The 14,403-nt window shown below is 37.5% G+C and overlaps 1 protein-coding gene across 1 annotated transcript; it reads right to left on the bottom strand.

The window, feature by feature from the left end:
- Positions 1–1,378: 1,378 nt before the first annotated feature.
- LOC105613586 (olfactory receptor 4A47-like) lies at positions 1,379–7,464 on the bottom strand. Its single transcript, XM_042232622.1, has 2 exons — positions 6,544–7,464; positions 1,379–1,390 (listed from the first exon to the last, which is right to left on the bottom strand). Exons 1-2 carry the CDS (start codon positions 7,462–7,464, stop codon positions 1,379–1,381), a joined length of 933 nt encoding a protein of 310 aa, XP_042088556.1.
- Between the last annotated feature and the right edge of the window lie 6,939 nt (positions 7,465–14,403).

Below are 14,403 nucleotides of genomic sequence, written 5' to 3'. Positions count from 1 at the left end.
AGTCTTTATAATGGTAAATAATGCTCAGCCTGGATCTTTCCTCTGAGGGCCTATATTTCAAAACCAACATAATTTTGATAAGTGGTGTTCAGTTGTCCCCAATCATAAACTTGTATTTTCTCTTTTCCATTTTAAAGAAAAACTCATTGTATATTGTTATAGACTCACTTTTTCATTCCAGAAATTCCTCAGAACAATTTCACCTCTAAATTACTGAGTGTGCAAGCTTAAGAAATGTAGGAAAGAAGTTATCACGATCTGAAAGGTAGCCAGGACTTGGGAACAGACACACAAATAAGCAAACACAAAGGCTAAGATGACCAGAGTGATGTAAGAGACACAGGTGGGGAGGACTTCGCCTCTCCCTCCAACAGGTCAAGAGGACCACACAGGAGACCTTCAAGGGAAAACATTCAACAGGCAGATGGACCCACTGCTGGTAGCAACAGAGACCAAGTGTGTGAGCATCCCTGCAGACAAGTTTCAATAAAGAATTTGTCACACATTACCTGTCCATGACATTGGAACCACAGACAGGCAGCTGCACTATGAAGAGAATCTGGGTGGTTCCAAGGACAAACCCTCTAGCTCGTGTTACTTGAAAGAGGGAGCCGCATCTCTTTCATTCATGATGGTTTCACAGCACAGGGTTTTGAAGATGGCCACATAGTGCTTATTGTAATCATGATGGATAGAACGATCTCAGCAGAGACAAAAGATGTTCAGCAAAGATTTGAGTCCTGCACTGACTGAAAGAGAAGCGGTATTTTTTTTGTTTTTTGTTTTTGTTTTGTTTTGTTTTTACAGCAGTGTCAGCCAGCATTTTAGGTGTCATAGCTGAAAAACAACAGTGATCTATAAGGGATAAGAAAGCGATCTACAAGAAACACAAACAGGAACTCTACCCAAGTTTACAAGAGGTGACTTTTTGACTAAACATGTGTATTATGGCACCTAAATAACAGTGTTTCAAACTCTTCCTAATTTCACCTTCCTAAGGTGCTGGCTCGATGGACATGAGTCTGAGTGAACTCGGGAGTTGGTGATGGACAGGGAGGCCTGGAGTGCTGCAATTCATGCGGTCACAAAGAGTCAGACACGACTGAGCGACTGAACTGAACTGAACTGAACTGAAGGTGAATCTTATTGAAAGTAGTGCCTGAACATTGTTTTGTGACTAGCCTCTTTTAAATTTCTTTTCACTTAATTTTAGTTTTAGTTTTAAACTATATCATTTATTTTATTTGCATAAATTTATCATTAATTTTTAATAATTTTGAAATAGAAATATGTAAGTCTAAGCATATTTGTGAGAAACAATAGAAATGAGAGACTGCTAGTCTCCTCACAGATCAAAATATGTCACATATTATGGCAATTATGTGTCAACCTGCACATGAATAAAGAGATTAGTGAAACGAAAGAGCGTCAAATTATGTCCAAATATATGGGGATTTCAGGATATAGTAATCATGATTTCAAATAATGACCAAAAGATAATCAACCTGAAATTGAACGGTTCTATGAAGACCTACAAGACCTTTTAGAACTAACACCGAGAAAAGATGTCCTTTTCATTATAAGGGACTGGAATGCAAAAGTAGGAAGTCAAGAAACACCTGGAGTAACAGGCAAATTTGGCCTTGGAATGCGGAATGAAGCAGGGCAAAGACTAACAGAGTTTTGCCAAGAAAATGCACTGGTCATAGCAAACACCCTCTTCCAACAACACAAGAGAAGACTCTACACATGGACATCACCAGATGGTCAACACTGAAATCAGATTGATTATATTCTTTGCAGCCAAAGATGGAGAAGCTCTATACAGTCAACAAAAGCAAGACCAGGAGCTGACTGTGGCTCAGATCATGAACTCCTTATTGCCAAATTCAGGCTTAAATTGAAGAAAGTAGGTAAAACCACAAGATCATTCAGGTATGACCTAAATCAAATCCCTTATGATTATACAGTGGAAGTGAGAAATAAATTTAAGGGCCTAGATCTGATAGATAGAGTGCCTGATGAACTATGGAATGAGGTTCGTGACATTGTAAAGGAGAGAGGAATCAAGACCATCCCCATGGAAAAGAAATGCAAAGAAACAAAATGGCTGTCTGCGGAGGCCTTACAAATAGCTGTGAAAAGAAGAGAAGTGAAAAGCAAAGGAGAAAAGGAAAAATATAAACATCTGAATGCAGAGTTCGAAAGAATAGCAAGGAGAGATAAGAAAGCCTTCCTCAGCAATCAATGCAAAGAAATAGAGGAAAAGAACAAAATGGGAAAGACTAGAGATCTCTTCAAGAAAATTAGAGATACCAAGGGAACATTTCATGCAAAATAGGCTCAATAAAGGATAGAAATGCTATGGACCTAACGGAAGCAGAAGATATTAAGAAGAGGTGGCAAGAATACACAGAAGAACTGTACAAAAAAGATCTTGATGACCCGGATAATCACGATGGTGTGATCACTCATCTAGAGCCAGATATCCTGGAATGTGAAGTCAAGTGGGCCTTAGAAAGCATCACTACGAACAAAGCTAGTGGACATGATGGAATTCCAGTTGAGCTGTTTCAAATCCTGAAAGATGATGCTATGAAAGTACTGCACTCAATATGCCAGCAAATTTGGAAAACTCAGCAGTGGCCACAGGACTGGAAAAGGTCAGTTTTCATTCCAATCCCAAAGAAAGGCAATGCCAAAGAATGCTCAAACTACCGCACAATTGCACTCATCTCACATGCTAGTAAAGTAATGCTCAAAATTCTCCAAGCCAGGCTTCAGCAATACATGAACCGTGAACTTCCTGATGTCCAGGCTGGTTTTAGAAAAGGCAGAAGAACCAGGGATCAAATTACCAACATCCGCTGGATCATGGAAAAAGCAAGAGAGTTCCAGAAAAACATCTATTTCTGCTTTATTGACTATGCCAAAGCCTTTGGCTGTGTGGATCACAATAAACTGTGGAAAATTCTGAAAGAGATGGGAATACCAGACCACCTGACTTGCCTCTTGAGAAATCTGTATGCAGGTCGGGAAGCAAGAGTTAGAACTGGACATGGAACAACAGACTGGTGCCAAATAGGAAAAGGAGTACGTCAAGGCTGTATATTGTCACCCTGCTTATTTAACTTATATGCAGAGTACATCATGAGAAACGCTGGACTGGAAGAAACACAAGCTGGAATCAAGATTGCGGGAGAAATATAAATAACCTCAGATAAGCAGATGACACCACCCTTATGGAAGAAAGTGAAGAGGAACTAAAAAGCCTCTTGATGAAAGTGAAAGAGAAGAGTGAAAAAGTTGACTTAAAAAAGCATCCAGAAAACTAAGATCATGGCATCCAGTCCCATCACTTCATGGGAAATAGATGGGGAAACAGTGGAAACAGTGTTAGACTTTATTTTGGGGGGCTCCAAAATCACTGCAGATGGTGACTGCAGCCATGAAATTAAAAGACGCTTACTCCTTGGAAGAAAAGTTATGACCAACCTAGATAGCATATTCAAAAGCAGAGACACTACTTTGCCGACTAAGGTCCGTCTAGTCAAGGCTATGGTTTTTCCAGTAGTCATGTATGGATGTGAGAATTGGACTGTAAAGAAGGCTGAGCACTGAAGAATTGATGCTTTTGAAGTGTGGTGTTGGAGAAGACTCTTGAGAGTCCTTTGGACTACAAGGAGATCCAACAAGTCCATTCTGAATAAGATCAGCCCTGGAATTTCTTTGGAAGGAATGATGCTAAGGCTGAAACTTCAGTACTTTGGCCACCTCATGCAAAGAGCTGACTCATTGGAAAAGACTCTGATGCTGGGAGGGATTGGGGGCAGGAGGAGAAGGGGACGACAGAGGATGAGATGTCTGGATGGCATCACTGACTCGATGGACGTGAGTCTGAGTGAACTCCGGGAATTGGTGATGGACAGGAAGGCCTGGTGTGCTGCAATCCATGGAAATCCATGCAAAGAGTCAGACACAATTGAGTGACTGAACTGAACTGAACAGAACTGAATGAAGTGACTTAGCAGCAGCAGCATTTTAAACTATATTATTTATCTTATTTATATCAATTTATTATTTTATTTGTAATAAATTGGAACAGAGATATACAAGCCTAGACATACCTCTGAAAAAGAATAGTAATGAGGGACTGCTAGTCTCTTTACTTATCAAAATGTGTTATATATCATAGCAATTATATTATGTGCCAATCTCCACATGACTAAAGAGACCCTTGAAAAAGAATAGTCATCCCAGTGCACCAGCCCCAAGCATCCTGTATCCTGCATCGAAACTAGACTGGGGGAAAAAAAAGAATAGAGTCTTGAATTAGATCCAAATACATTGGACTTCAGGATACAATAGTCAGGATTTTAAATCAATGGCAAAAGTATATTTACATGACCATTTTAAAGAAACCTAAAATTTGGAGAAACAGTGAAAAATTCAACCCATATTTATCTCCAATAGCAAAATTAATTCAAGACAAATCAAACGTTTCCATATGATATCAAAAATGTTTTAAAAATGAAATACTAAAAAAGAATTGAAGAATTGTCACAAGTAAAATGAGAAAATTCTTCATAAGCAATATACAGAAAACCTGAGTATAAAGTATAAAAATATTACATGCAAAAAGCACTCTACATAGGATAAAAATTTAAGAACATATAACCAGAAAATATATATACAATGTAAAAGAGATCATTTCTTAAATATATAATCTCATAAAAATCAAAAATTGAATGCAATAAAGACATACATATAAAATGTCTTCCAAAATATAAATATAGCTCAAGTTAAATGTATTGAATGATGACCAGCTAAATTATATAAAAAGGGTAGCAAAGTATAAAAATAACTTTAATCAGTTGTTATAAATATTTATCAGGTACTGGTCTTGAAAGTATGGACAAATGAATTCTCACTGACAGTGGACAACACCATAGTTGTTATACAACCTCCAGAAAAATAGTTTGTCAATAACTATCAATATCAACATTTTAAATGTGTATGTTACCTGGTCATTGATTCAAATGTCAAATCAACAATTTTATGCCTAGGTAATCATATTTGCACATATTCGAAAACATATATTTATTTGAAAGCTGCTTATCATAAAGAAGTTTAAAAGCACATGAAAAGGAATGGGCATATGAATTTTAATATAAATTTATAAGAAGTATTGTGAAACATGAGAAAAGTTAAGGGATATGTTTGAGCTGGCATTGAAATATCTTTAAGATGTGGCATAGTAAGAGCAAATGTGATATATATAGAAAAAGCAAATATATATGGCAAATACACTGGCATTTGCAAAGTTTTTTATTAGATGAAAATTAAGAAATAAAAATTGGATTCTTCCTCTTAGAGTGAAGATTGGAAAATATTGAGAGAAGAGGGAGAAATTTGTTTGACACTTCACCCCATATTATTTGGTTTTATTTATGTTGTTTATTATTATCTATTTTACTTCAATTTTCTTATGAACACTAACAGTATTAAAGTAAAACATGTGTGTATAATGCAACTGAAATATACTAACAAATGGACTTATATACAATTAAATATTTTACATTGTAAAAATTAAAGTTTATGTAAATTACAAGAAACTAAATAAAAATTATCTTGTCTCTGAAAAAAAGTAAAAAAGCTAACTGCATAAATTGACTAAAAATCAGTTTTACTATATAATGCTTTTCCCACTTAATCATTATTTATTATTAGGCATTACACATTTCTAGGTACAATGATAAAGAAGTAATTATGGACCTTACATTCTAGTATGGAGGAAACTGTTATTAATAGCACAGCTGTATAATTGTAATCTTTAATTGCAATGATCATAAACTCTTTGAAGACAGAGAATCTTTTCTTTTTAAAGAAAAAAATTTAAATCAGAATCGAATTTTAAAATGACTTCTGCATTCTAAGGATATGGAACCTGTTGTCAAATGACTCCCTTCATGGTAGATGATACACTTATTTAATATGAGATATGAAATTAAAAGACGCTTACTCCTTGGAAGGAAAGCTATGACCAACCTAGATAGCATATTCAAAAGCAGAGACATTACTTTGCCGACTAAGGTCCGTCTAGTCAAGGCTATGGTTTTTCCAGTGGTCATGTATGGATGTGAGAGTTGGACTGTGAAGAAAGCTGAGTGCTGAAGAACTGACGCTTTTGAACTGTGGTGTTGGAGAAGACTCTTGAGAGTCCCTTGGACTGCAAGGAGATCCAACCAGTGCATTCTGAAGGAGATCAGCCCTGGGATTTCTTTGGAAGGAATGATGCTAAAGCTGAAACTCCAGTACTTTGGCCACCTCATGCGAAGAGTTGACTCATTGGAAAAGACTCTGATGCTGGGAGGGATTGGGGGCAGGAGGAGAAGGGGACGACAGAGGATGAGATGGCTGAATGGCATCACTGACTCGATGGACGTGAGTCTGAGTGAACTCCGGGAGTTGGTGTTGGACAGGGGGGCCTGGTGTGCTGATTCATGGGGTCACAAAGAGTCGGACACGACTGAGTGACTGAACTGAACTGATGATGTTCCTTCTCCAGAGCTTCTTCACAGCACTAGTCAACTCAGAATTTCTTAGACTATAGATTAGTGGGTTCAGCATGGGGGTTATGACTGTGAAAAACACGCTCAATAATTTGTCAACAGGAAACGTCCTAGCAGGTCTTACATACATGAAAATACAGGGAACAAAGAAGCAGACAACCACAGTGATGTGTGAACCACAGGTCTGGAGGGCTTTCCACCTCCCTTCCTGATTCAGGTTCTTCAGAGAGTGCAGGATGATTCCATAGGAGACGAGCAAGAGCAGAAACACTATAGTGCAGATCAGTCCTCCATTGGCCACAACTAAGATGCCAATGACATAGGTGTCAGTACAGACAAGTTCCAATAAGGCATACATGTCGCACGTATAGTGATCAATGACATTGGGGCCGCAGAATGGGAGCCCATAAATAGTGCTAAGTTGAATTACTGAGTGAAGAAAACCTCCAACCCAGGACACCACCAGCAGTACAACACACACCCTCTGCCTCATGACAACCAAGTAATGCAAGGGCTTACAGATGGCCACATAGCGGTCATATGCCATCACCAGCAGAAGGAAGACCCCTGATCCAGCAAAAAGGTGCTCGGCAAACAGCTGCGTCATGCAAGATTCAAAGGATATGGTTTTTTCCCCAAATAACAACTCTGAAATCAATCTGGGAGTAATAGAAGTGGAGTAAGTGACATCCATACATGATAAGCTAGCAAGAAAAAAGTACATCGGTGAGTTCAGGGTCTCACTGACAGCTATAGTCACTATAATAAGAAGGTTGCCCACCAGAGTCAAAAGGTAGATGAACAGGAACAAAACAGAAAGGACATTCCGCGCCTTTGGATTCTGTGTAAGGCCCAGAAGGACAAAGTAGGTTACATTATTTCCTGATTCCATCTAAACTGTACAGGAGCTGACTTCACATATTAAAGCAGTTTACCTATGAAAAACAAGGCGGGGGGGGGGGACACTTAATGGGGAAAAGGTGCTCAAATGTTTAAGAATAATTTTTTATTCATTCATTGGAAGAACATGTATAGAACATCCATTTGTATCTAATGTGTCATAGACATTTTGATTAATTGAATAAGGCATAGTTTTTTGTTTGTTTGTTTGTTTTAACCTCAGTGATATGACACAGAATGAAAAAGTAAGCAATTCCAGACACATGTATTAAGTTCCATTAAATTCACACAGTGCTGAAGAGTCATAATATAGGAATATATCAAATGAGTATCACAGAAGACTTTCAAGAGGAAGCAGTACTTGAGCTGAGTGTATAAAATAATTGAAAGTATAAAGAAATAGGAAGAGAAAGCCATGAAAAGGTATAGCATTTATAGAAACAAAGTATAATATATGAGACACACTTAAGGTAATACATGTAATCAATGACTGTGTGAGTAGAAGATCCTTGTCCTGAATTGTCTCTAACCTCACTGACACTTCTTCGGTCTTTAGGTGCATATTTCCCTTTTCTGACCAATAAGTTAGACTGCAGCAGTCTAATTTTGCATCTCCAACCCCTAAATTTCAAATGTTGATTTGCAACATCTCTAATTTTGATATCAAATTGAATAGCAGTTTACTATTTGTAAAACTAACTTCTGAATTTTCCACAATAAACATGAGCATTTTCTAAACAAAATTTTAAAGAGGCATTCCTTATTTATCTCATTAAATACTATAATTTTCCATGTTATTGTTCAGAGACAAAATTTTAGTGTTCTTTACTCATTCATTACTCTCATAAAATTTAAATAAATCCTACTAACTCTACTTTCAAAATATATCACAGATTTGATCATTCCCTACTTAATTTTTTCTAGGTCCATCATAATAGCCTCCTACTAAGTCTCTCCACATTTATATTGGCCTCAAAAGCCAGTTCTCCTGAAGCAGCCCAAACTGTCCTTTTTAATTTTATTCTGATAACATCACTCTACTTCTCCAAACTCCTACAGTATATTCCAATCACATATTCATAGTTTAATGCAACTCACTTGATATTTACTGTAGCAAGAGCTGTAATTCTTGTTTCAGAAGTGAAGACATTAAGGCTCAGAATATCTAATTCATTTTCTCAAGTACACATTTTTAAGTCATATACCTAGAATTGAATCTAAGTTTGATTTACTCTAAGTAATTTACTCTTATATAACAAAGAAAGTCTCACAACTATGAGCCTGGTTCCCAGTATTTGATGTCAGTCTTACCTTCTGGACGCTTATGCAGAACCTGAAGAATAACTTGAAGTTACTCATAAACACTTGGAATTATTTTTCATCCAGTTTGACAACAGAGGGCAAAAGGCTGCCTTATTACTTGAGCATATAGTTTATTTGACTGTCTGTCCATTTGCTTCATGGAGTCTTTTGATTATTCAGATCATTTTTATGTGCAGTGTAGATTACTTGAAAGGAATACCATGGTGCACACACTGATAAACAAGTTTATTGCATTAGGAAATATATCAAAATGAGAAGCAAATCCTAAATATACATAGAAGAAATTAACTAGTTATTTGGCAGGGAAATTTTTCACAAGTAACTTCTTTCCTACTAACTTCAAAAAGAAAAATAGCATTTGACTGTTAGTTCTTTACACTCTGTCACATTAACATGACCAGACTCGTTGACTGAAATTTTGAAAGACATCCCCGTGATACTTTTTAAATCACGCCAGAAGTCTAAGAATGGACCTCCTGAAATTGTTATGCCAGGTACTAAGCGAATAGCATCTTCTTTCTATTAGGGGTGAAGATCGTGGGCTATTTCATCCATTCCAGCTGCAATTATCATTGAAATTTGGAATGTGGCCAAGGCTGATTCTTGTTTAATTAATTCACTGGGATTTTCTACAAAGGTTTTAAGGAACATCTATAGGGGCTTTCCTGATGGCTCGGTGGTGAAGAATTCACTTGCCAATGCATAGGATGCAGGTTTCAGCCCTGGGTTGGGAAGATCCCCTGGAGAAGGAAACAGCAAACCATTCCAGCATCCTTGCCTGGGAAATCTCATGGACAAAGGAGCCTGGCAAGCTACAGTCCACGGGGTGGCAAAAGAATTGGACATAACCTAAGAACTAAACAACAACAAAAAATATGTGAAGATATTACTAGAGCAAATCACATAATTAATATCAGAAAGGTATAACATGCAAAAAAGTAGCTTTAGAATCGTTATGAGGCTGCTGCCAATGAGATAAAATACAGACGCACTCATTTTGATCTACTGGACTTATCAATATATTCTCCCCTGTCACGGAAAGAATATCTTTCCTTTTATTCAATACTAGATTTAATCACCTGAAAATTTGGTTCAGTTCAGGCAGTTCAGTTCAGTCGCTCAGTAGTGTCCAACTTTTTGCAGCCCCATGAATTGCAGCATGCCAGGACTCCCTGTCCATCACCAACTCCCGGAGTTCACTCAGACTCACATTCATCAAGTCGGTGATGCCATCCAGCCATCTCATCCTCTGTCATCCCCTTTAAATAAATAAAATTATACTAAAAATAAAATTAAATGTTTTGTTTTTTTGTTTTTTTCAAATATTTTGTCTTATTTTATTTTTAATGTAAATTTATTTTTTAAATAAATTTATTTATTTTAATTGGAGGTTAATTACTTTACAATATTGTCTTGGTTTTGCCATACATTGACATGAATCAGTCACAGGTATACACTTGTTCCCCATCCTGAACCCCCCTCCCTTCTCCCTCCCCATACCATCCCTCTGGGTCGTCCCAGTGCACCAGCCCCAAGCACCCAGTATCATGCATTGAACCTGGGCTGGCAACTCGTTTCATATATGATATAATACATGTTTCAATGCCATTCTCCCAAATCATCCCACCCTCTCCCTCTCCCACAGAGTCCAAAAGACTGCTCTATACATTTGTGTCTCTTTTGCTGTCTCGCATACAGGGTTATCATTACCATCTTTCTAAATTCCATATATATGCATTAGTATACTGTATTGGTGTTTTTCTTTCTGGCTTACTTCACTCTGTATAATAGGTTCCAGTTTCATCCACCACATTAGAACTGATTCAAATGTATTCTTTTTAATGGCTAAGTAATACTCCATTGTGTATATGTACCACAGCTTTCTTATCCATTCATCTGCTGATGGACATCTAGGTTGTTTCCATGTCTTGGCTATTATAAACTGTGCTGAGATGAACATTGGAGTACATGTGTCTCTTTCAATTCTGATTTCCTCAGTGTGTATGCCCAGCAGTGGGATTACTAGGTCATAAGGCAGTTCTATTTCCAGTTTTTCAAGGAATCTCCACACTGTTCTCCATAGTGGTTGTACTAGTTTGCATTCCCACCAACAGTGTAAGAGGGTTCCCTTTTCTCCACAGCCTCTCCAGCATTTATTGCTTGTAGACTTTTGGATCACAGCCATTTTGACTGGTGTGAAATGGTACCTCATTGTGGTTTTGATTTGCATTTCTCTGATGATGAGTGATGTTGAGCATCTTTTCACGTGTTTCTTAGCCATCTGTATGTCACCTTTGGAGAAATGTCTATTTAGTTCTTTGGCCCATTTTTTGATTGGGTAGTTTATTTTTCTGGAATTGAGCTGCAGGAGTTGCTTGTATATTTCTGAGATTAATTCTTTGTAAGTTGCTTCGTCTGCCATTATTTTCTCCCATTCAGAAGGCTGTCTTTTCACCTTGCTTCCTTAGTTGTGCAGAAGTTTTTAAGTTTAATTAGGTCCCATTTGTTTATTTTTGCTTTTATTTCCAATATTCTGAGAGGTGGGTCATAGAGGATCCTGCTGTGATGTATGTCAGAGAGTGTTTTGCCTATGTTCTCTTCTAGGAGTTTTATAGTTTCTGGTCTTAAATTTAGATCTTTAATCCATTTTGAGTTTATTTTTGTGTATGGTGTTAGAAAGTGTTCCAGTTTCATTCTTTTACAAGTGGTTGACCAATTTTCCCAGCAGGAATAGAAGGAATGTACCTCAACATACTAAAAGCTATATATGACAAACGCACAGCAAACATTATCCTAGATGGTGAAAAATTGAAAGCATTTCCCCTAAAGTCAGAAACAAGACAAGGGTGCCCACTATCACCATTACTATTCAACATAGATATGGAAGTTTTGGCCACAGCAATAAGAGCAGAAAAAGAAATGAAAGGAATCCAAATTGGAAAAGAAGAAGTAAAACTCTCACTGTTTGCAGATGACATGATCCTCTACATAGAAAACCCTAAAGACTCCACCAGAAAATTCCTAGAGCTAATCAATGAATATAGTAAAGTTGCAGGATATAAAATCAACACACAGAAACTCTTTGCATTCCTATACACTAATAATGAGAAAATAGAACGAGAAATTAAGGAAACAATTCCATTCACCATTGCAATGAAAAGAATAAAATACTTAGGAATATATCTACCTAAAGAAACTAAAGACCTATATATAGAAAACTATAAAACACTAGTGAAAGAAATCAAAGAGGACACTAATAGATGGAGAAATATACCATGTTCATGGATCAGAAGCATCACTATAGTGAAAATGAATATACTACCCAAAGCAATTTAAAGATTCAATGCAATTCCTATCAAGCTACCATGGTATTTTTCACAGAGCTAGAACAAATAATTTCACAATTTGTATGGAAACACAAAAACCTCGAATAGCCAAAGCAATCTTGAGAAGAATGGAACTGGAGGAATCAATCTGCCTGACTTCAGGCTCTACTACAAAGCCACAGTCATCAAGACAGTATGGTACTGGCACAAAGACAGAAATATAGATCAATGGAACAAAATGGAAAGCCCAGAGATAAATCCATGCACCTATGGACACCTTATCTTTGACAAAGGAGGCAAGAATATACAATGAATTAAAGACAATCTCTTTAACAAATTTATTTATTTAATTGGAGGTTAATTACTTTTTACAACATTGTATTGGTTTTGCCATACCTCAACATGAATCCACCACAGGTGTACACATGTTCCCCATCCTGAACCCCCTCCCACCTCCCTCCCCGTACCATCCCTCTGGGTCATCCTAGGGCACCAGCCCCAAGCATCCTGTATCCTGCATCGAACCTGGACTGGCGGTTTGTTTCATATATGATATTATACATGTTTCAATGCCATTCTCCCAAATCATCCCATCCTCTCCCTCTCCCATAGAGTCCAAAAGACTGTTCTATGCATCTGTGTCTCTTTTGCTGTCTCGCATACAGGGTTATCATTGCCATCTTTCTAAATTCCATATATATGCATTCAGTTCAGTTCAGTTCAGTTCAGTCGCTCAGTCGTGTCCGACTCTTTGCGACCCCATGAATCGCAGCACACCAGGCCTCCCTGTCCATCACCAACTCCCGGAGTTCACTCAGACTCACATCCATAGAGTCTGTGATGCCATCCAGACATCTCATCCTCTGTCGTCCCCTTCTCCTCCTGCCCCCAATCCTTCCCAGCATCAGAGTCTTTTCCAATGAGTCAGCTCTTTGCATGAGGTGGCCAAAGTACCGAAGTTTCAGCTTTAGCATCATTCCTTCCAAAGAAATCCCAGGGTTGATCTCCTTCAGAATGGACTGGTTGGATCTCCTTGCGGTCCAAGGGACTCTCAAGAGTCTTCTTCAACACCACACTTCAAAAGCATCAATTCTTCAGTGCTCAGCCTTCTTCACAGTCCAATTCTTACATCCATACATGACCACTGGAAAAACCATAGCCTTAACTAGATGGACCTTAGTCGGCAAAGTAATGTTTCTGCTTTTGAATATGCTATCTAGGTTGGTCATAACTTTTCTTCCAAGGAGAAAGTGTCTTTTAATTTCATGGCTGCAATCACCATCTGCAGTGATTTTGGAGCCCAAAAAAATTAGTATACTGTATTGGTGTTTTTCTTTCTGGCAGTTTTAGATGTAAAAACTAATGATTTATCCAATTATTAGTTGTTTTAAAAAGTTAGGGCATATCTTTTATGCCAGCAACTGTGCTATGAGCTAGGACATAGCACTTAATAAAACCAGAGGGAAAGTCACATAAATTTTTTTTTCCTGCATGGATATTATAATAGGTTAGACAATAAAGAAGGAGACATTTAATAAAGTAGTTATAGTCTTATTCATGGCTTATAAGGTAAGAAATAGAATGTTGGTGTTAGTTGCTCAGTCGTCCCCGACTCTTTGAGACCCCATGGACTGCAGCCCTCCAGGCCCCTCTGTCCGTGAGATTTTCCAGGCAAGGATACTGGAGTGGGTTGCCATTTCCTTCTCCAAGGGATCTTCCCAACCCAGGGATCGAACCCATGTCTCCTGCACTGCAGGCAGATTCTTTACCAACTGAGCTACAAGGGAAGCCCAAGAAATGGAATAATGAGACAGAAAAGAAGAGGGCGAATTCTACTGTGGATAATATAATCAGAGAAGACCCTTAAAAGGTTATCTTTAAGCTGTGATTGAAAGGTATGAAGTGACTGCCATTAAAAGCACTGTTCCAGAAAGTAATACTAAATAAAAATTAATAAAATTATCTCCTGTCATCAGAGATGACAAGACCTATATTTAGAAAAATATAAATTTTTCACAGGAATTTTTATGGCAGTGCTATGTTATAAACAGACTTGTGAGAGTGTGCCCTCTTGTCTTATTCTAGATTTTTTTTGTAGGTTTTTTTTTTAGCTTTTAATTTTTTTATTATTAGATTTTAATCGGGAAGATTTCAACTTTTCTACGTTGGGGATGATGTTAGCTATAAATCTGTTATATATGGACTTTTTTATGCCAATGTGCATTCCTTCTATTTCCAATTTGTTGAGAGTTTTTTATGAAATGATGTTGAATTTCTATGTG

This window comes from Ovis aries, chromosome 15 (genome assembly GCF_016772045.2).
Source record: "Ovis aries strain OAR_USU_Benz2616 breed Rambouillet chromosome 15, ARS-UI_Ramb_v3.0, whole genome shotgun sequence".
Lineage (NCBI taxonomy): Eukaryota > Metazoa > Chordata > Mammalia > Artiodactyla > Bovidae > Ovis > Ovis aries.
Note: the sequence above shows the minus strand (reverse complement) of the source record. Positions and strands in the feature narration are given on the sequence as shown.

Coding starts and splice junctions, on each gene's coding strand:
- LOC105613586 (XM_042232622.1), bottom strand. CDS start 7,464: ATGGAATCAGGAAATAATGTAACCTACTTTGTCCTTCTGGGCCTTACA.